At 61.6% G+C, this 21,093-nt stretch overlaps 2 protein-coding genes across 12 annotated transcripts in view; both read right to left on the bottom strand.

Annotated features, from left to right (window-relative positions):
- Positions 1 to 4,193, bottom strand: part of USP48 (ubiquitin specific peptidase 48) — a 31,071-nt gene extending 26,878 nt beyond the window's left edge. For 3 of the 4 annotated variants that reach the window (XR_001991577.3, XM_018920480.3, XM_009095644.4), the window contains exons 1-4: positions 3,933 to 4,192; positions 2,914 to 3,034; positions 2,692 to 2,833; positions 1,505 to 1,632 (exon numbers count right to left, since the gene is read on the bottom strand). Coding sequence is in view for 2 of the 4 variants with exons in the window: in XM_018920480.3 (XP_018776025.1) it covers positions 1,505 to 1,632; positions 2,692 to 2,833; positions 2,914 to 3,034; positions 3,933 to 4,066 (525 nt within the window). In the remaining 2 variants the exon portion in view is untranslated. Of the gene's footprint in view, positions 1 to 1,504; positions 1,633 to 2,691; positions 2,834 to 2,913; positions 3,035 to 3,932 lie in introns of all 4 variants that reach the window. The other variant, XR_003945177.2, reaches the window with a different exon arrangement.
- A 1,011-nt stretch (positions 4,194 to 5,204) lies between these two features.
- The window catches only part of HSPG2 (heparan sulfate proteoglycan 2), a 41,468-nt gene continuing 25,579 nt past the window's right edge, over positions 5,205 to 21,093 (bottom strand). For 2 of the 8 annotated variants that reach the window (XM_050982477.1, XM_050982476.1), the window contains 42 exons: positions 20,870 to 21,008; positions 20,585 to 20,736; positions 20,045 to 20,183; positions 19,775 to 19,932; positions 19,304 to 19,442; positions 19,070 to 19,221; positions 18,835 to 18,973; positions 18,603 to 18,754; positions 18,379 to 18,517; positions 18,145 to 18,296; positions 17,923 to 18,061; positions 17,690 to 17,841; positions 17,465 to 17,603; positions 17,231 to 17,374; positions 17,022 to 17,156; positions 16,371 to 16,552; positions 16,105 to 16,297; positions 15,828 to 16,007; positions 14,206 to 14,466; positions 13,746 to 13,941; positions 13,566 to 13,663; positions 12,837 to 13,103; positions 12,652 to 12,764; positions 12,422 to 12,569; positions 12,191 to 12,307; positions 11,852 to 11,936; positions 11,623 to 11,767; positions 11,455 to 11,554; positions 11,262 to 11,371; positions 11,079 to 11,187; positions 10,900 to 10,998; positions 9,968 to 10,189; positions 9,466 to 9,698; positions 8,914 to 9,016; positions 7,898 to 8,032; positions 7,174 to 7,227; positions 7,007 to 7,082; positions 6,795 to 6,873; positions 6,628 to 6,698; positions 6,451 to 6,534; positions 6,280 to 6,383; positions 5,205 to 5,654 (listed from right to left, as the gene is read on the bottom strand). In XM_050982477.1, the coding sequence (XP_050838434.1) occupies positions 5,491 to 5,654; positions 6,280 to 6,383; positions 6,451 to 6,534; positions 6,628 to 6,698; positions 6,795 to 6,873; positions 7,007 to 7,082; positions 7,174 to 7,227; positions 7,898 to 8,032; positions 8,914 to 9,016; positions 9,466 to 9,698; positions 9,968 to 10,189; positions 10,900 to 10,998; positions 11,079 to 11,187; positions 11,262 to 11,371; positions 11,455 to 11,554; positions 11,623 to 11,767; positions 11,852 to 11,936; positions 12,191 to 12,307; positions 12,422 to 12,569; positions 12,652 to 12,764; positions 12,837 to 13,103; positions 13,566 to 13,663; positions 13,746 to 13,941; positions 14,206 to 14,466; positions 15,828 to 16,007; positions 16,105 to 16,297; positions 16,371 to 16,552; positions 17,022 to 17,156; positions 17,231 to 17,374; positions 17,465 to 17,603; positions 17,690 to 17,841; positions 17,923 to 18,061; positions 18,145 to 18,296; positions 18,379 to 18,517; positions 18,603 to 18,754; positions 18,835 to 18,973; positions 19,070 to 19,221; positions 19,304 to 19,442; positions 19,775 to 19,932; positions 20,045 to 20,183; positions 20,585 to 20,736; positions 20,870 to 21,008 (5,898 nt within the window). In that variant the 3' untranslated portion in view covers positions 5,205 to 5,490. The remainder of the gene's footprint in view (positions 5,655 to 6,279; positions 6,384 to 6,450; positions 6,535 to 6,627; positions 6,699 to 6,794; positions 6,874 to 7,006; positions 7,083 to 7,173; positions 7,228 to 7,897; positions 8,033 to 8,913; positions 9,017 to 9,465; positions 9,699 to 9,967; positions 10,190 to 10,899; positions 10,999 to 11,078; positions 11,188 to 11,261; positions 11,372 to 11,454; positions 11,555 to 11,622; positions 11,768 to 11,851; positions 11,937 to 12,190; positions 12,308 to 12,421; positions 12,570 to 12,651; positions 12,765 to 12,836; positions 13,104 to 13,565; positions 13,664 to 13,745; positions 13,942 to 14,205; positions 14,467 to 15,827; positions 16,008 to 16,104; positions 16,298 to 16,370; positions 16,553 to 17,021; positions 17,157 to 17,230; positions 17,375 to 17,464; positions 17,604 to 17,689; positions 17,842 to 17,922; positions 18,062 to 18,144; positions 18,297 to 18,378; positions 18,518 to 18,602; positions 18,755 to 18,834; positions 18,974 to 19,069; positions 19,222 to 19,303; positions 19,443 to 19,774; positions 19,933 to 20,044; positions 20,184 to 20,584; positions 20,737 to 20,869; positions 21,009 to 21,093) is intronic. The other 6 variants (XM_050982478.1, XM_050982479.1, XM_050982480.1 and 3 more) reach the window with 6 other exon arrangements.

Genomic DNA, 21,093 nt, shown 5'->3' on the forward strand with positions numbered 1-21,093 from the left:
TAATTAATTGCTAATTACCCCAAGCCCTCCACACAGGCTGAGCTGAGGCTCCGTGCACGGCATGGAAAATAAAGACCAGGCAGGAGAACTGAGGAAAACAGAGGAATTTGGCTAAAAGGAGCGTGAGGCCCTTGGTGTGGGAGCACAGCAGGAGCTGCTCTGGCTCCCTGCCAGCCCTGCCGGGGGCTTTGACTTCTGCCCTGCTCCTCCCAGGATTCTGGAAGGGATAAAAACCCTCCTGTGGAGCTTTCGAGCCCCTTAATCCTCCTTTTTGCAGCTGTCCCTGCTCAGATCAGAGGTGAGAAGAGAAATAAAAACACCCCAAAAATGAGAAGCTGCCCTATGGGTGATCTCGGCAACACTCCAGAGCTTCCCCACACCCATCTCAGGGCCTTTCTCTCCTACCCTGGTTCTTCTCTTCCACAAACAAACAGGTTTTGGCTTCTCTCAGCTGCCCTTTGGTGTCCCTGGTTAGCTTCCTTCCTCTCCTGACCCTCCCAAGGAAACATTTGCCAGTGCTCTGCTCTTGCTCCAAAACCTCCCATTACCTCTCCAAGTGGATTTCCAAGCCCTGCCCCTCTCCCAGGCTCTCTCCAGCTGCAGCCCCACAGGGCCCTGCAGCACTCACCTCCCACGTGCTGCCCTGGGATCCTGGCTGGCTCCTGGTGATCCACCTCCCCCTGAGGATCTCCTCTCCCTTGGGAGGGCCCTCTCACCACCCAAGCCCCCGGGAGGAGCAACCCACAGAGCACCTGCAGAAGGACCCTCACTGCACCTCTGGCTCCCACCTGGCCCCATCCCATCGCTCCTGGGCTTCATCCCACCACTCCCTTGGCTCCTGATCTTCTGCACTCATCACTTCCTAGCCTCATTCCTTTGCTCCCTGGGCTCCTCCTTATGTCCCTGTACTCATCCCATTGTCTCATATCCTTATCCCATCACTCCCTGGGCTCCTCCTGATCTCCCTGCCTCTATCCAACTGCCCCTGGGCTCCTCCTTATCTCTGCATCATCATCCCATTGTTCCATGTCCTGATCCCACCACTCCCAAGGCTCCTCATTATCTCCCTGTTCTCCTCCTGATCTCCCTGGCCCCATCCCATCACTCCCCATTCTCACTCCCTGGACTCCTCCTGATCTCCTTGGCCCTATTCCAGTGCTCCTTGCATCCCATCATTCCCTGGGTTCCTCCTATCTCCCTGTCCTCATCCCATTCCTCCTTGGGACCCTCTCCATCCCACTGCTCCCTGTTCTCCTCCTGATCTCCCTGTCCCCATCGCATCATTCCTTGGACTCCTCATCTCCCTGGCCTCATCCCATCACTCCTTGGGCAATCCTGATGTCCGGGTCCCCTCTTGTCCCCCCCTGCACTCTAGCCGAGGTCTGCAGCCCCACCTCCCCCTTCATGTTTGCAGCCAGAAGAAAGACCCAGCTGGGAGCTGCCCAGTGACCACCCAAGGGTGATTTCCAGCTTCTGAAAGTGCCAGGAATCCCCTCCCACACACCTGCTGCTGCCCCGTGTCCAGCCCCAGCGCCTTGACAAAGCCCGAGGGGTCGATGTAGCGCCGCTTGCTGTTCTGCAGCAGAGCAAACAGGTACTGCAGGTGCTCACAGATGGTCTGGGGCTCATAGTCTGGGAAAAACACAAGGCACAGCAGGAATTCAGGGTGAGAAGGGATCACTCCAAGTGTTTCACAACCAGTAAAAGTGATGGGCTTGGAAGGTAGTTTGAGTTGTCAGGAAAACTGAAGTGGATCGTGTAGGTGATGACAGCCCATCCCAGCACAAGCCAAATAGAGAATAATTTAGGTCGGAAAAAAACCCTTAGGATCATCAAGTACAACTGTAAATATTTACATTCTGCAACTTTCAGATAGGAGGGTGGAGCCAGGCTCTGTCCCCAGGGAACAAGGGACAGGATGAGAGGAAATGACCTTGAGTTGCACCAGAAGAGGTCTAGGAAGGATATTAGAGGAAATTCCTCTATGGAAAGGGTAGTCAGGCACTAGAACAGGCTGCTCAGGGCAGTAGTGCAGTCCCCATCCCTGGAAGTACTCAAAACTGTCTGGACAGGGTACCTGGGTAGATGGGCTAATGGTGGGCTTGGCAGTGCTAAGGGAATAGTTGGACTGGTAATCCTGGAGGAGTTTTCGAACCTTATGGATTCCATGATTCCATCCTGCAGTGCCCAGCATGAGCTGTGAGTGAAGGGTTTACACAGCATGCACCAACTACCCCAACAAACAGCTTCTTATTTACCCCAGAAGGCAAAACATCATTTACAATACCATGAAATAGCAGCAGAGCTGAGGTGGCTGTGCTGACCCAGAGCCTCCCTGGGGAAAGCACCCAAGAACAGAAAAAACTGGGAGCTTTAATCCTGTGTGGAGCCCAAATTTCAGCCCTGCCACAGCACAGACCAACCCTGACCCACACATTCCACCCCCAGCACCACCACTAGGCTGCCCTGGCAAGCAAGACCAAACCAAACCATCATTTCCAACCAGCTTAGATCACTCTGACCTAGGCCATCACCTGGATTAAGGTCAGTTCATTCCCAAAATCCAGATGATGACTCTGAACCAACAGTGCAGCGACAGCACATACGGCTGCAGCTTCCCCCATGAATTTTCTCAACCAACCTAATCCCAAGGTGGGGTTTTAGGGCAACAAACCCCTCTGTGCCACACACCTTTGTCCTTGGGAACGCCATCCCCGCAGGCGCTGGGGCACAGGTAGAGCGCCTGCCGCAGCTCCAGGTTCAGGAACCACATCTGCAGGAAGGTGTTGACGTAGCACGTGGCGCCGAGGTTGGTCAGGCCCACGAAGGCGTTCTGGGGGGGCAGAGAAAGGGCCAGCTCAGGTCACCTGCCCCGGTCCCCAGCGTGGCCCTGGCCCCCGGGGGGTTGGGTACCTTCTTGCGGCGCTCGCAGTTGGGGTCGTCGATGTTGTGGAAGCTGTTCTCGTCAATCTCGCCCAGCCACGCGTGCTCCCCGATGCCCACCAGGCAGTTGGGGTTCCCCCGGCAGTTCCTCCTAGGGAAGCAAATCCCAGCTGTCACCCCCAGGTGCCCTGCAGACCCCAGCTGTCACCCCCAGGTCCCCTGGGGGCTGGCTGGGTGACAGTGGGGGGGATATGGGGAAGCACGTAATGTTGAATGGGGTGAGACATGGAACACTCCCCCACCCAAAACAGTGGTCATGGGTGAGGAAGGAGAACCAGAGGGGTTTTTAGATAAAAAAGGGGATCCCAGAACCAAGAGGATCTGTTATATCTGGGAAGCCAGGCAGGGACAGGGCTTGTCCCAACTCCAGGGTGAGTGCTGTACATCCAGGCAAGGAGATGGGTTTCCTTCAGCCCACAGGGATCCCCCATAAATGGGGAGCCAGGCATAGAGGGGTCCCTACAATCCTGGGCGGTACTAGTTCCTTACATCTGGGGAGCCAGGCAAGAAGAGGGGCTCCCTACAACCCCGGGGTTATCCTAAAAATGGGGAGGGACAAGCAAGGAGAGGGGCTCCCCTATATCTGAAGAGCCCAGCAACAGCAGGTCCCCACAACACCAGGGTGGTGCCCTGCATCTTGTAAACCAGGCTGGGAAGTAGGTCTCCCACCACCCCAGGGGAGTTCCCCTACATCAGAGGAGCCAGAGAAAGAGAGGAGCTCCCCACAGCCCGGGGAGGGTCGGTCCCCTGTGTCTGAGCAGAGGGACAGAGGTTCCCCACCAGCCAAGGGAGTCCCCTACACCTGGGGAGCCCCACAAGGACACACAAGGCGCTGAGGGCCCAGCCCCGGGGAATGAGGTCCCTCAGAAGGGAACACGGGGGAGCCTCCACCGACCCCGCGGGACCTCGGCAGGGGCGGGGAACGCCCTGCGCCTCATGGCGGGAGGGAGCAGGGGGTCGGAGGGGTTCGGTGCCCGGCCCGGCGGTACCGGCAGGCGCCGCGCTGGCAGGGCTCCAGCCGGACGCGATAGGCCGCCTCGATGTGCTCCTGCGCCACCGCCTCGGGCGGCACCGTCTCGGTCCAGCGCCACGCCGCTTTCTCCAGCTGCAGCCGCGGCGCCATGGCTCCCGCCGGCGCCCCGGGGTTGCCCCGGCCCGGCGCGGTCCTTGCCCCGCTCCTTGCCCCGGTCCCGGTCCCGGCCCGGTCCCGATCCCGCCCGGCCCCTCCCGCCGCCGTCAGGGCCGCTGACGCCACGAGGGCGACGCGGTGACGGCGCGAGGCGCTGACGTTGTCGGGCCGCGACGCGCGGAGCTGGAGGCGGGGCTTCCGCCACAGGGGCGTGGCTTGGGCGCGCCAGGCACAGGCTCGTGCCCGCTAGGGGCGGGGCTTGAGCCATAGGGGGCGTGACCTGTATGAGCCGCTGGAGGGGGTGTGGCCTGTGGGCAATGGGGGCGGGGCTCGATTGCTATGGGGCGCGCCTGATGCGGCGTGAGCGGGGTCTGTGACCCGGTGGGCGGGGCCTGTGGCTCGGGCCGCGCTGGGTCCCACCGCCCCCCCGCCATCCACGCCGCAACCCCAGAGTCCCCCCCGAGCCCGCCAGCCCTGTACCCCCGCCAGACCCCTCTGCACCCCCGCAGCCCAGTACTACAGCCCCTTGTGTCACTCCTCGCAGCCCTGTACTACAGCCCCCTGTGTCACTCCCCGCAGCCCTGTACTACAGCCCCCTGTGTCACTCCTCGCAGCCCTGTACTACAGCCCCCTGTGTCACTCCCCGCAGCCCTGTACTACAGCCCCCTGTGTCACTCCCCGCAGCCCTGTACTACAGCCCCCTCTGTCATTCCCCGCAGCCCTGTACTACAGCCCCCTGTGTCACTCCCCGCAGCCCTGTATTACAGCCCCCTGTGTCATTCCCCGCAGCCCTGTACTACAGCCCCCCCCCCGCCATAGGAGCCCGGGCCGGACCCCCTGAGCTCCCACACCCCCAAACCATATCCCGTACCCCATACCGCACCCCTGCACCCCAATACCTTAATCCTCCCTGTACCAGAACCTCCCGGCCCCTACACCCCTGCACCTCCTAAATCCTCCCACTATACCCCGTCTCCTGTACCCCCACAGCACCCCCAAAGCATCTCGCTCACACCATGCCCCCTGCAGCCCGATGCCAAAGCCCCCCCCACATCCCCACCCCTCACGCTCCCCATCCCATCGCTCCCGTACCCCAACACCGCCCACCCAGCCCCCAAACACGGCAGCCGCACTGGTTCTCTCTCCTTTAATAGCTGTCCCCGCGGGGGGGTCCCCGCCAGCACCCCGATTGTCCCTCGCGCCCCCACCCCACCGCCACCCCGGGGGGCACCCAGGCGGCCCGGCCGCCCCGGCACAGTTTCGGGGGGCCGGTGGAAGGGGGGTGTAAACATTTTTGGGGGTCCCGGCCCCCCCCCCCCAGAGTCACCCCGGGGCAGCAAAGCACCGTTTCCTCCTGGTGGTTTTTTTTGGAAAAGAATAAACTTGGCCAAATTCCCCCCAAACTCTGTTTCGGGGGGCTAGGAGGGGCAGGGAGGCACGGGGGAGCCCCCCAGGGCGCCGTGCCGGAGGTCGATGGGGTGTCGGGGGATCCCGGCGGACTCCAGCGCCAGTCCCCGCACGCAGCCCGAGATGCCGGAGCTGAACTTGCCGGCGGTCAGGGCGCGGGGGTCGGGGGCGCCGCCTGCGGGGAGACGGGAGGCACTGGGCGGGGGCACCGCTGGGCCCACCCCCATCCAGGCCGGGACACCTGCCCACGTCTGCCTTGTGTCCCGTCAGGGGTCCCCACCCTATGTCCCAGCACCCAGGTGTCCCATCCTGCGTCCATCCCACGCCTCTCCCTGCCTCCCATCCTCTGTTCCACCCCGTGTCCATCCCCTGTCCTATCTCATGTTCCACCCGGTGTCTTATCCCAAGTGTCACCCCATGCCCATCCCATATCCCATTCTGTCTCAACCCCGTGTCCACCCCGTGTCCCACCCCATCCCATTCTGTGTCCATGCCATATCCCACTCCCATGCCCACCCCATGTCCACCCCGTGTCCCACCCCATCCCATTCTGTGTCCATGCCATATCCCACTCCCATGCCCACCCCATGTCCACCCTGTGTCCCACCCCATCCCATTCTGTGTCCATGCCATATCCCACCCCATATCTGTGTCCCACCCCATGTCCATCCCCTGTGCCACCCCGTCTATCCCACATCCACCCCATGTCCATTCCACGTCCATCCCACATCCACCCTGTGTCCATTTGTGTCCCAGCCCATGTCCCCCATGTCCCCCCGTGTCCCCAGTCCCCACCGTACCCACGTAGACGCTGCCCTCGGTGTTGGCCATGACGTTGGATCCGGGTGATTCCCCACTCACTGGCTCCTCTCCGTCCACCTGGAGCTGCCCACGCCGGCCCTCCCTGCGGGGCACCGTCAGCACCTGCGCCCCCCTGCCCCGCCCCGTGCCACGCCCAGACCCCCGCCCACCTTGTCACTGTCACCCGGTGCCACTCGCCGTCATTGACGGGGTCTTCAGAGGTGATGGTGGCCTCGCCGCTGCCCAGCTGGTAGCTGTGGGGGGCCCAGTGTAAGTGTGCAGGGCACCTCGGGGGGCACCCTCAGGGGACCCCCGGTGCCACACGTCACACCACGGTCCCCCCTCACCTGAACACCAGGTGCCCGTCCTTCAACCCGAGGCCAAGGAAATCTTTGGCTTTGCCACCCTCACCTGGCTCCTGTGGGCACAGCGGGGGGTGAGCAGGGGTCACCCGGACCCCCAGCCCGAGGGGTCCCACAGGCGATGCCCCCTGTCCCCCTGTCCCCTGTCTCACCGCGCCGTGCCACAGCAGCAGCCCCTGGGCGCTGCGCGTCCGCAGCTCCAGCTCGATGGTCTCGGGAGCCTCGGGGGGGCTGCCAGGGGAGGCGGGTGATGGGGGCAGCACCCGAAAAGGGGGTGGTGCCGTGGGGGGAGCGCAGCACCCCAAAAACAGGAGGTGCCATGGAAGGGGTGCAGCACCCACTCGGGGTGTCCTGTGTCACTCACCCACGGGGGAAGAGGTGCCCGGGAAGGGCCAGGTAGGACCCGTCCTGGAACACGGCGCTGAACTGCCCGGGTGCGTCTGGGGAGAGATGGGGGGTCAGGGGGGATGGGAGGAGGGGACCCCGCCCGCATTTTGGGGGGGAAAAGGGGAAATAGGTGCAGTGACCCACCGCCACCCCCGCTGCCCTCCTGCCAGTCCTGTTCCAGCTCTGCCAGCGCCAAGCCTGCAGGAGAAGAGGGGGTAAAGGGGGGACATGAACCCCCTTGGTGAACCCCAGGTGTCCCCCCACCACGTCCCCGCATGTCTCCAGGCATCCCCAAGTATCCCCCAAGTGTATATCCTGAACAGTGTCCCCAGGTGTCCCCCAGATCCCCAGATGGCTTCACTTATTCCCAGATATTCCCAAGTATTCCCCAAGCACGTGTCCCTGCCATGTACCCAGGTGTCCTTCTGTGCCCCCAGTCAATCCACAAGGGTTTCCAGGTATCTTCAGGTGCCACCCCATGTCCCCAGGTGTCCTCAAATGTCGTCAGATGTCCCCATGTGTCTCCCCCTCACATCTCCAGGTGTCCTTAAGTGACCTCCTCCCTGTCCCCAAGTGTATCCCCATGTTCCCAAGTTTCCCCACATGTCCCAAACCATCTCCAAGCGTCCCCAGGTATTTCCAAGTATTCCCCAAGTGTGCATGTCCCTTGTGTCCCTAGGTATCCCCATGTCTTTCCTTTGTCACCCCCATGTCCTCCAGTGACCTGAGATGTCCCTCTGAGTCTTCAAGAGTCCCCAGGTGTTCCCCCACGCCCCTCCATGTGTTCCCCCTCGCTGCGCTGGCAGTGTCCCTGCATACTCCCTGTGTCCCCAGAGTGTCCCCCCATGTCCCTGTGCTGTCCCCTCACGGTGCTGGCAGCGGGCCCCGCTGTGTCCAGGGGGGCAGCGGCAGGAGCCATGGACACAGGAGCCACCGTGCAGGCAGGGCCGGGAGGGGTGACAGCCTTCGGCCTCCTCCTCCTCCTCATCCTCACAGCGCGGGCCTGGGGAGAGCAGGACACGGTCACTGCAGGTGACAGGTCAGTGTGCACAGCATGCACAGGCACAGCCTGTGGGCCACACCGGGCACAGGTATGTGCAGTGAACAGGTGTGAACTGTGTGTGTGCAAATAAATGCACAGGTGTGTGCAGTGAACAGGTATGATCTCTGTGTGTGTGTGCAAATGCACAGGTGTGTGCAGTGAGCAGGTGTGAACTGTGCGTGTGCAAATGCACAGGTGTGGGCAGTGAACAGGTATGATCTCTGTGTGTGTGCAAATGCACAGGTGTGTGCAGTGAGCAGGTGTGAACTGTGCGTGTGCAAATACACAGGTGTGTGCAGTGAGCAGGTGTGAACTGCGTGTGCACACCCACACCCACAAAATGCACACACAGCGCACACACAGTGCACACGCACACACAGGTGCAGTGCACACGTACAAATGCAGCACACACACACTGCACACATGCATACACATAAACGCCACACGTGCGTGCAGTAATGCACATGCAGTATGCACATACACTGATACGCACTGCACACACGTGCAGCACACGCACGCAGTAATGCACACACACTGCACACACGCACACGCATGTGCAGTACATACACAGTAATGCACACGCAGAGCACACATGCAGCATACACACTCAACAATGCACACGCACACACACATACGTGAAGCACAGAGTAATGTACACACAGCGCACACATGCAGCACACACATGCAGTAATGCACATGCAGTAATGCACCCACGCTGCACGCGCGTGCACGCACACACACACACACACACACATGCAGCACACACATGTGCAGCACACACACGCAGTAATGCACACACCCACGCGCAAACACCCCCCAGCCCAGCCCGTCCCCGCTCTCACCACGGCTCCCCGGCCGGCACGGGGCGCGGTGGCCGCAGGGCCGCACCCCCCGGCTGCGCAGGAACCGCTCCCGCAGCTCCAGGCGCTTCCCGCTGATAGACACCTGCGGGGACACCGCCACTGTCACGGCCCTGCCGCCGGGGGCACTGCCCGACTGGGACACCAACGGGGCTGAGGGGACACCAGTGAGGGGCATCTCTCCAATGAGGGGACACCAACAAGGGGACACCAATGGCACCATCCCCCAGCCACAGGGGTCACTTCCAACCAAGGGGACACCAAGGAGAGGCATCACCAACCTGGTGAGGGAACTCCAACAAGGGGATGTGAAGGGAAGTCATCTCCCCTACAAAGGGGTCACCTCCCAACCAAGGGGACACCGCATCTTCCCCACGAGATACCAAGAGGAGTCTTCCCCAACAAGGGGACATCAGCGGGGGTCACCTCCCTCCCCACCAAGGGGATCATGTCCCCAGTATGGGGGAATCCCCTCCCCACCTGAGGGGGTCACCTGCCCTCCGAGGGGACACAAGGCGGGGGGGGGGTCCTCACCTCTCCGATGCAGCCATGGAAGGAGGCGTTGGTGGGGGGGCGCAGAGGGGGCTCGGTGCCCCCCAGGTACAGGGGGCTGCGCAGGTTGAGCCCCTGGCTCTTGCCGGGCGAGGAGCGTTTCACCGGGGCGGCATCATCCACCACCAGTGTCCCGTCCTTGTGAAGCCGTTCAGCTGTCACCCAGTGCCACTGGCCCAGGGCCACTGGCTCTGAGCTCCGCAGCACTGCCGGGCCTGTGGGGACAGGGGTGGTGTTATGGGAGGTGTTGGGAAATGGCCAGGGATGCTCACGGACCTGAGATGTGCCCTGGATGATGCTTGGGGACCAGAATGATTCCCAAGGACCCCAGTGACATTTGGGGACCCTAATGGTGCCAGGGGACCCCACTGCGGCTCAGGGACCTCTTTCATGCCAGTGAACCCTGGCAATGCTGTGTCACCCCCTCACTCCCACGATCCCCGTTGCCACCTGTCCACAGTGTCCCCTGCCCTGTGGCACCCACCTGAGCCCAGCTCGTAGCGGAACTCGACATGGCCACCGATCATGGCCAAGGCCACGTAGTCCTCGACAGGGGCGGCTTTGCCGGCACTGAAGAGCAGGAGCCCATCGGGCGCCAGGGGCAGGAACTCAACCTCCAGCCGCAGCTCATGGTGCACGTTGGTGAGGGGCGGGTACGAGACGAAGGCTCCCTCCTCATCGAACGACGGCACGTTCACCACCTCACCTGGACATCCCAGTCAGTACCCAGTGTAGGACCTCACCATTCTCACGGTGGGACCTCCAGCTCCATCTTCAGAGCAACTCCCATCCACAGCCTTCATCCCCAGGGTGGGACAGCATCCATCCATCCATCCATCCATCCATCCATCCATCCATCCATCCATCCATCCATCCATCCATCCATCCATCCATCCATCCATCCATCCATCCATCCATCCATCCATCCATCCATCCATCCATCCATCCATCCATCCATCCATCCATCCATCCATCCATCCATCCATCCATCCATCCATCCATCCATCCATCCATCCATCCATCCATCCATCCACAGCCTTCATCCCCATAATGGAACCCCATAATCCATCCCCAGCCTCTATCCCCAACCTCCAACCCCACAGTGGGGCCCAATGTCCAACCCCATGGTGAGACCCAACCTACATCCCCAGGATGGGACCCCAGCCTCCATCCCCATGGTGCCCATTTTCCTGGCTGGTCCTTACCTCTTGCCAGCGTCCCCAAGGTGGTGGCCAGTCACACCCCATCCCCATGTCACCAGGGTGGTCCCAGCCATGTCCTCATCTCCCTGAAGTAGTGCCCAATCCCACACCCACTTCATTAGAGTGGTCCCAGCCATGTCCCCATTTCCCTGGGTCGTCCCCACCCTGTCCCCATGTCCCAGGACGGTGCCAGCTGTGTCCCTGTGTTGCTCACCCTCGGTGCACCTCTCCCCAGTTTTGCCCAGGTGGCAGCGGCAGGTGTAGCCCTGCCCATCTGGCCTGTTGACGCAGGTGGCATCAGGTCCACATGCCTCTGTGGGGTGAGAAGCCATGAGCACCCATCCTGAAGGGACCCTGGGATGATGTCCCCATGGAGGGAGTGGCGTCACCTACCCGGGTGACAGTGCAAAGCCTGCGAGTACTCGCAGTTGCTGCCAGTGAAGCCGTGGGGACATCGGCAGACATAGGTGCCACTCTCGTCGTCCTGGCACACGCCGCCATTCTGGGTGAGGGGTGACATGGGTGTCAGCAGTGGGCAGGGATGGATGGGCATCACCTCCTCCCCTCCATCCTCACCTGGCACGGCCGCTCCTGGCAGGTGGGACAATTGGTGACACCGTGTGCCTGCAGGTCCATGTCCCCAAAGGCCACCTCTTCCCCTTGGATGCGGAGCTGGCGCACGCAGCCTGTGGGATGGTGGAGATGGGCAGAACTGTCACATGATGCCCAGGGCCCCCTCACCCCGGTGCCCCCAAAACCTCTCACTCACCCATGAAACCCCGGCTGAGCCCCGTCTTTGCCACAGCTCCGATGTCGGGGTACCCCCCCAGGTACAGCTCCTCGTTCAGATCCAGCCCTTGGAACTTCCCCTGCAGGCACACGAGGGTGGGCACCAGCTCCAGCACCCTGATCCCCACCCAACACCCCAAAGTGGTACCTGGGAGGTGCCATTCACGGCAGGGTGCCCATCCAGGCCCAGCGAGCCCCAGGTGAGGTTGCGGAGCAGCCGCACTGTGTGGTACTCGCCCAGCCGCAGTGCTGTGGGGTGACGGATGGTGGCCATGCCCGAACCAGCATCAAACCTGGTTTTTTGGAGGTACAAGGGGTGTGGGTGTGTGCTGGCACCCATCTCCCACCTCTCCCCTACACCCGCTCATAGGTCTCACCTAAATTCAGGGCGTCCACCCACCAACCCGAAGGAAATGAAGTCGGCACCACTGTTTTTCCGCTGCCCATTGTACAGGAGAAGCCCTGAGGGGTAACAGGGGATCAGATGGACAGTCCCCATCCTGAGATGGGGGACACATCCTAGGGGACCCTGAAATCCTCCCAGAATGGAGGAGAAATCCCCCATAAACGGGAGGCTCTCAGATGAATGGAGAATGGGAGATAAAGGAGGGCAGGTGGAGCATGAAAGGAGGGGAGGATGAAGGCAGGGAAGGGAGGGGGAAATGATGGAGGGGACATAAAGGAGGACAGAGGACACTTGGGGCACACAGGCTCACCATCAGCAGCATCAGGTCGAAAGGTGATGAGGATCTCAAACCTCTTGTAGGCGTCCTTGATGGTGGGCAGGGGGAGGAAGGAGCGGGGCGACTGCCCGAAATAGGGGACCACGTGCTCTGCAGGGATGGGAGGGTAAGGAGGGGCGGGGCACATCACCCCTGCCTCCATCCATCTATCCATCAATCCATCCATCCATGCATCCGTCCGTCCATCCCTCTCTCTGTCCTCACCTTGGACCTTCAGCACGTAGTAGGCTGTCTGCTGGCCACGGTGGTTGGCAGCCACGCAGGTGTAGACGCCGGCGTCCTCGGGGCGCACGGCTGGCAGCGTCAGCACGTTCCCCTGCACCCTGGCACCGGCCGGCAGCTCCCCCTCCAGCTGTGGCACAGCGGAGGGGGTCAGCACCCACGAGCAGCTCCCACACCCCCTGCCATGCCTACCCTCCACCCCTCCATTGTACCTTGCTCCAGGTGATCTCTGGCACTGGGAAGCCAGATGCCAAGCACGGCAGAACAGCTGCTGATCCGAGGGACACCTCCTTCACCTCTGGCTGCCCGGCGATTTGAGGAGCGGCTGGGGACACAGAGGTGTCACCAACCTGCAGTGACACGGTGTGCATCCCCACCTCTGTGTCCTCATGCTCACCTTGCACATGGAGGATGACGTGTGACTGGACGGTGCCCACGGCGTTGGTGGCAGTGCAGCGGTACTGCCCGGCGTCCGCCCGCTCCACCTGCTCGATGGTGAGGGTGCCGGCGCGGACCAGCACCCCGGGGCGGATGCGGCCCCCCACTTTGCTCCAGGTGACGTGGGGACGGGGCTCCCCCAAGCCCAGGCACTCCAGCTCCACTGTTGTCCCTGCCAGCACAGTCTGCACCGCGGTCCGGATGTTGATCAGGGCCCTGGGGAGAGCTTGGGGGACAGTGGGGATTTGGGGTGAACCCTTGGCACAGGGAGGCAGTGGAGAGGGAGACAGGGAGAAACGGGGTTCCTGAGGGGATGTGGGACAATTGGGGAGAGGTCAGAGATGTTGGGAGTCCTCGTGAGCATGTGAGACAAGGGGAGTACCAGGGTGGTCATGGCTGTAGGAAGAGATAGGGGGCACTGGGGTGTCCATGGGTGTGCAGAGAGACTGACTGTGTTGTGGTGTCCACAGGCATGGGGAAGGGTGGGGGTATTGGGGTGCCTGTAGGCTTGAGGAGAGATTTCAGGTCACCCAGGGCATTGGGGGCTATCAGGGTGCCTGTGTGTGCAGGGAAATGGAATGTGCTGGGGTGCCCCTTGGTGGGGGGACATGGGGCTCCTGGGGCCCTTGGTAGTGGGAGAGAGGTCAGGGGGTGGATGTGTCCCCTGGTGCTGGGGTGATGCTCCTACCCTGGACAGTGAGGGTGGCCCTGTCCTCTGCCTGCCCGCCTGGGCCACTGGCCCGGCACACGTACACGCCCTGCGCCCCTGGCGCCAGCTCCGGCATCCTGCGGGGACACAGCCAGGGTGAGGGACCCCAAGAGGGACCAGCGTGGGGGTCCCACCACCTCCCCATCCCTTGTTCCTTACCTCAGCACCCCGTCCCGCACACTGTGGGTGGGGGGCAGCTCCCCACCTTCCTTCAGCCACTCCACATGGGCACGGGGGTCCCCGGAGACAGAGCAGGCGAATTCGGCAGTGCCACCCACCCCCTTGACGAGGCTCCCTGGTGTCACCCGCACCACCAAAGGACCACCAGCGATGTCCCCACCTTCACCAGCATCACCTGGAAGGGATGCAGAGCCCCAGTGGTACCCAGCAGCACTTGCATCATCCCTGTGGGGTGCAGAGCCCCGGTGGTACCCAGCAACACCAGGATAATCAGGGTGGGATGCAGACCCAACAGCAGCACCCAGGGGGATGTGGAGCCCCGGTGGTACCGGTCAGCACCAGCATCACCCGGGCAGGATGCAGAGCTCCGAGGGCACCCGGCAGCACTGCCAGCACCAACACAGAGCACAAACAGTACCCGGGCTGGGGATGGGCTCACCATGAACAGCCACGCGGGCGAAGGCCTCGGCGGTGCCGACGCGGTTGGTGACGAGGCAGCGGTAGGTGCCAGTGTCGGCGGGGGCAGCGGGGCTCAGGCGGAGGAGGCCAGCACGGTGGGCCACACGTGCCGAGAGGCTGCCATTCACCTTTTCCCAGGTGTAGTGCAGCGGGGGCGTGCCGTGGGCCAGGCACTGCACCTGCACCGCGTCACCTGCCCGCACCGCCATGTCCTCCGGGAGGATGGTGGCATATGGAGGTGCTGTGGGATGGGGGGAGCCGTCAGCCGTGGTGGGGGCAGGAACCGGTCAGTGGGGCAAGGAGGGTGTTGGTGAGGGGTGTGGGGGTGATGGAGATGGGCATGTGTTGGGATGGATGACAGTTGGATGGATCCATGAGGAACGGGTGGATAGAGGAGTGAGAGGAGATGGAGACATGGATGGGTGGGACAGCCAGGAGTGATGGATGAATCCACCAGGAAGGAAGGGATGGATGGATGGATGGATGGATGGATGGATGGATGGATGGATGGATGGATGGATGGATGGATGGATGGATGGTTTGGATGAATGATTCGAGAGTTTGAGAGGAGATGGCAAGTTGGGTGTGTGCTGGGATGGATGAGATGGATGATGCACAAGGTCAGGAAATGTAGAATTGGATGTGAGATGGAACGATTGAATGATGGATGAATGTACCAGGAAGGCGTGGATGGATAAATTTGAGGGGAGATTGAGAAACAAGTGTATGCTGGGATGGATCACATGGAGGGATGCACAAAGAAGAGATGGGTAGAAGAGTTAGGAGATGGGATGTGAGCTAGGATGGTTGAGTGATGGATGCATCCACAAGGAAGAGGTAGGTATGTGGGTGGATGGATCAGTGACTGGCAGAATTTGAGAGCAGATGGTGAGCTGGGCATGTGCTGGGATGGATGATGCACTAGGAAGGGATAGATGGAAGGGTATGAGAGGAGATGGAGAGATAGCATGTGCTAAGATGAACAAGAGATGGGTGGATGCACAAAAATGAGATGCATGGAGGGGTGTGAGAGGAAACAGAGAGAGGAATGTCAGCTGGAGTGGGTGAGCAATAGATGAATCCACCAGGAAGGGGTGGATGGAGGGTGTGAGATGGACGTGAGCTATGATGGATGAGGGACGGGTGAATCCACAAGGAAGAAAAGGATGCTAGAGTAAGGAGACAGAGAGATGGGTGTGCGCTGGGATGAATGAGATGGATGGATCCATGAGGAAAAGATGGAAGGAGAGATATGAACAGAGATAGAGAGATGGGTTTGAGCTGGGATGAGCCATGGATGGATCCATGATGAATGGATAGATAAATGGATGAGAGAGCAGAAGTGGAGAGAGACATGCACAGGGACAGGACAAGCAGGTGGACACACCCACAGGAAGGGTTGGTGACGGAGCTTGAGAGGAGCTTGAGAGGAGGAGGATGAGTGCTGCAACGGAGCAGGATGGTCCTGCGAGGAAGGGCTGGATGTAAGGGTGGAGGTGGTGGTGCAGGTGGCCACAAGCAGAGGAAGGATGGGTGATGGCCACAGCAGAGGTGGCAGCAGGAGCCCAGGAACACCCCAACCCCTGGCTGTCCCCTTCTTACACTCCACATCGAGGGTGACGAAGACTTCAGTGGAACCAACGGGGCTGCTGGCATTGCAGATGTACTGGCCCGAGTCCTGCTGCGCGGCACGAGGGATGACCAGGCTGCCGTTCACCACGCGGTGCTGCCAGGGCAGGGGTGCCCGCAGCTTCGACCACTCGATCCGGGGCACTGGGTCACCTACGACCACACCGTGCCCATCACCGTGGTGTCAGGTACTGCTCAGAACACCCCTTCTCCAGGGATGTCCATACATCTCCCTCCAGGCTCCCCATACCTCTGGCTGTGCAGTGCAGTGTGGCAGTGTCCCCGGCCACCACGGTGACAGTGGATGGTGCGGTGACCTCGGGGGCCCCGGGATGCCGCTGTGCTGACTCCACGCTGACATCCACCCGTGCCTGTGCCGAGCCCAGGGCACTGTGCGCCGTGCACACGTAGGTCCCGGCGTGCTCCGGCTTGGCTGGTGAGAGCTGGGGGGGACAGGGTAGGGATGAGCACAAGGCACTCCTGGGTGCCCCACGGTGCCCCTGGGTGCCCCCTCACCTGCAGGATGGCCTGGCTGTCCATGTGCAGCAGCGTCTGGTGCTCCACCTTCTGCCGGGAGCCCAGCCGGCTCCAACGCACCAGTGGCCGCGGCTCGCCCCGGCCCAGGCACTCCAGGCTCAGGGATTTGCCCTCTTTCACTGTCACGGGGCCTGGTGGCATCACTGACACTGTGGGGGCACCTGGAGAAGGAGGAGGGCATTGGGGTGGGGACTGGGACACCACCATGAATGGCAGCTGGAAGGTGCCTGGCCATAGGGCACCCATCACCCTGGGAGCATTGGGAGCATGGGAGGAAATGAGCACAAGTGTGGGGACGGGGACACAACATCTGAGGAGCTTCCAAAGCCCATAAAGGACATCTGCATGGGGATGGGGACATCACATCTCCTGGGGCCCCTAGAAGGACACCAGCATGGGGACATGGGCACAACCACTCCAGGAGCATCTGAAGCATGGAAAGGAGATGGGGATAGGGACATCATCACTCCAGTGGTATCTGGATGACATGGAGGACACCAGCATGGTAACAGGGAGACCACCCTGAGGGCACCTGGAGCACATGGAGGACATGGGGATGGGGACACATGTGCCCTGAGAACGCCTGGAGCACATGGAGACAGGGACAGGGTCACCCTGGCCAGGTCATACCTTGCACCACGAGGTTGACGACACTGCTGGCAACACCGAAGCGGTTGGAGGCCACGCAGTGGTAGGCGCCCTGGTTGCCCACGTGGGCACCGGTGATGGAGATGACTGAGCCGTTGGCACTGATCTTCACATTGTCTGGGCAAGGAGGAGCCATCAGCACCAGGGCCACCCTGGGGACCATGCCAGGGCCACCCTGGGGTCCACCATACCTTGGAGGTGTTGGCCAGGCCCCATACGCCAAGTGATGTTGACAGGCCGGGCACCATCATGAATGCGGCACTTGAAGGTGGCATCTTCACCTGGTGCCACCGCCATGCTGTGTGGGTCAATGGAGATGATGGGGCTCTGCAAACCTGTGGAGACAAAGGCTCAGAGAGGCCATGAGGTCACTCACATCACCCATCTCCCCTCAGCATCCTCCCTCACCCTGTGGCCACACTCACGGTAGCTGGAGCTGTCACGGGAGGTGACAGTGACAGAGACAATGGCCTCGCGGGAGACACTGCCCGTGTCAGCCCGGCACACGTACTCTCCTGAATCAGCCACCGAGAGTTGGGACAGCCGCAGCCGGGATCCCGAAATCTGGGGACATCATAGCAGAAGGTGGTGGCATCACCCAGCCATGCACAGCAACCACCATCCCCCACCCCACCGGTGTCCCCACCTACCTGGTGCTTGGCAGGGAGGGCCCCACCGCGCTTGTACCAGGTGATGGTGGCCTGTCCCTGGCCAGCCACCACGCAGTCCAGGTCCAGAGTCTGTCCCTCGGTGACAGAGGATGCTGAGGACTCAATGTGGATGGGTGGCGTGATGCCGGTGGCTGCATGGGCAGGGTTGAGAGTGAATGGCCCAGTGGTCCCTGACACCAGTGAGACCCTGTCCCCTGGAGAGTGGCACTCACAGTGGGAAGGGTTGTCTCCATCATCGATGGTGACGATGAGGGATGTCTCCTGCGTGATGCCACCTGATGTCACCCGGCACACGTACTCCCCCGAATCGGCTGCTGTCACCTGGGGGATGCGCAGGCGAGTGCCTGACACCTGGAGGGAATGGTTAGGGGACAAGTTAGCACCATAAAGCAGGGGATGGGACAAATTCAGGGTGACCCTCCCTTGCCACCTACCTGGTGGCCAACAGGCAGGGAGCCACCACGCTTGTACCACGTCACGGTGGTGGGGCCAGACCCTGCCACCACACAGTTGAGGTCCAGGGTCTGTCCCTCGGCGATGGCCGAGGACAAGGACTCGATGCGGAGGGGCTGGGAGATGCCAGAGGCTGGGGGAAGACAGGGAAAGGGAATGTTTATCACCAAAGTGACACCTGACTGTCCCCAAGCACTGCCCTCTCTCACACTCACTGTAATAGCTGTTGGCACTGCTTGGCACGGTGACAATGACAGATGCCTCCTGGGTGGCGGTCCCCAGGGTCACCCGGCACACGTACTCCCCTGAATCAGCCACTGCCACTTGGGCCAGGCGCAGGCGGGTCCCTGACACCTGGGGACGTGACAAGTTGGGGACACATCAGTAACTGATGTAGGGTTGTGGCCTGCAGGGCAAAGCCACCTCCCCCATGTCCCACCTGGCTGTTTGGAGGCAGAGCCCCCCCACGCCTGTACCAGGTGACATGGGGATGACCATGTCCTGCCACCATGCAGTTGAGGTCCAGCGTCTGTCCCTCGGTGACAGCAGCAGAGGAGGTCTCGATCCTCACTGGTGGCGTGACACCAACAGCTGGGGGTGGCAGTAGGGTCCATAGGGTCACCACTGTGTCCTCCCCATATCCCTTTGTCACCCCTCACCCATCCCAGTACCGTAAGAGGAACCAGCGCCAGTCTGGATGGTCACAATAAGGGATGTCTCATGTGTGATGCCACCTGATGTCACCCGGCACACGTACTCCCCTGAATCGGCTGCTGTCACCTGGGGGATGCGCAGGCGGGTGCCTGACACCTGGAGGGGTGACACACATGAGAATGGGCACATAAACCCCTCAGCACCACCAAAAATCCATTTTCCACCCCAAAATGCTCCTCAGTGTTCTCCTACCTGGTGCTTGGCTGGGAGGGTCCCCCCACGCTTGTACCAGGTGACAGTGGCCTGTCCCTGCCCAGCCACGATGCAATTGAGGTCCAGGGTCTGTCCCTCGGCCACGGAGGAGGACGAGGACTCGATGCGCACCGGAGGGGTGACACCAATGGCTGGAGACAGAGACAGGAGGGTTACCCCAAGGACTGCACACTGTCCCCCAGTCCTCAGTCACCTCCTCCTGTCCCCACTCACGGTAGGTGCTGGCACTGCTGGGCTGGATGGTCACCATGATGGAGATCTCCTTGGTGGTGGTCCCGCTGGTCACTTGGCACACGTACTCACCCGAGTCGGCCGCTGTCACCTGCAGCAGCCGCAGCCGGGAGCCAGACACCTGTGGGGAGGGGACACAGGGGGGACAGAAGGGTCACAGAGGCCATCAGATGTGGCAAGGGGTCATCTGGGATTGCACAGGGCCACTTTGGGCTTGCATGGGCCACCTGGGCTTATATGGGGTCATTTGGGCTTCCTTGGGGGTCACTCAGGCTTCCATAGTCACGAGGCCATCTGGGCCTGCCCAGGACCAGCCAACCTTGCATGGGGTCATCAGGACTTGGATGGGGTCATCAGGACTTGGATGGGGTTCCCAGGACTTGGATGGGCCACTTGGTCTTGCCCAGAGCTGTATGTCATCCCTATCTTCCCTGCTTGGTGACATTCCCCTACCTGGTGCTTGGCTGGGAGGGTTCCCCCGCGCTTGTACCAGGTGACAGTGGCCTGTGCAGGGCTGGCGATGACACAGTTGAGGTCCAGGGTCTGTCCCTCGGTCACGGGGGATGACAGGGACGAGGACTCAATGCGCAGTGGAGTTGTGCTGCCTGGGGCTGGAGACAGGAGGTGGGTTAGAGACTGTGACCACCACCATGTGTGTGACCCTCCCAGGGACACTGGGAGCGGTGTCACACCCCCATGGGTGTGTTCCCTGTCCCCACTCACAGTAGGCACTGGCACTGCTGGGCTGGATGGTCACCATGATGGAGGTTTCCCTGCTGCCGGCCCCAGTGGTCACCCGGCACACGTACTCGCCCGAGTCAGCCACTGTCACCTGCAGCAGCCGCAGCCGGGAGCCAGACACCTGTGGGGAGGGGACACGGCAGTTACTGGGGACACTTGGGCTTCCATGGGGCCACATGGGCTTGAATGAGGGACAATTCAGGGCTTGAATGGGGACACGTAACCTTCCATGGGCTACTTGGACTTGCATGAGCTACATAGGCTTCCACAGGTCACCTAACTTTTCATGACCATCAGGACTTGCATGGGGTTTCCTGGTCTTGTATGGAGTCACTTGGCCTTATAAGGACCACCTGGGCTTGCATGGGACCATCTGCATTCACACAGGTCACCTAGGCTTGCCCAGGGCCAGCTGGCCTTGCATGGGCCTACAGGATTTGGGTGGGCCACCTAGGCTTGCCCAGAGCTGTTGGTAACCCACATCCACCGCCTTTGGTGACATCCCCTCTCCATGTTCCCTACCTGGTGCTTGGCTGGGAGGGTTCCCCCGCGCTTGTACCAGGTGACAGTGGCCTGCGCAGGGCTGGCGATGACACAGTTGAGGTCCAGGGTCTGTCCCTCAACCACGGCAGAGGACGGGGACTCGATGCGCAGTGGAGTTGTGTTGCCCGGGGCTGAGGACAGAGACAGGAGGGTGACACCAGTGACCACAGCAGGACCTCGCCAGTATGGGCACCTGAGCCAAAGCTCAGTGCTGTGACACATGAGGACCTCCCACTGGCACTGCCACCCCTTGTCCTCACTCACAGTAGGCACTGGCACTGCTGGGCTGGATGGTCACCATGACTGCGCTCTCCTTGCTGGTGGCCCCAGTGGTCACACGGCACACGTACTCGCCCGAGTCGGCCGCTGTCACCTGCAGCAGCCGCAGCCGGGAGCCAGACACCTGTGGGGAGGGGACACAAGGGTCACCAGAGCCACCTGGGCTTGCACAGGGCTGTGCAACAACCCCAGCCATCCTTCGCATCATC

This window comes from Serinus canaria, chromosome 21 (genome assembly GCF_022539315.1).
Source record: "Serinus canaria isolate serCan28SL12 chromosome 21, serCan2020, whole genome shotgun sequence".
NCBI lineage: Eukaryota > Metazoa > Chordata > Aves > Passeriformes > Fringillidae > Serinus > Serinus canaria.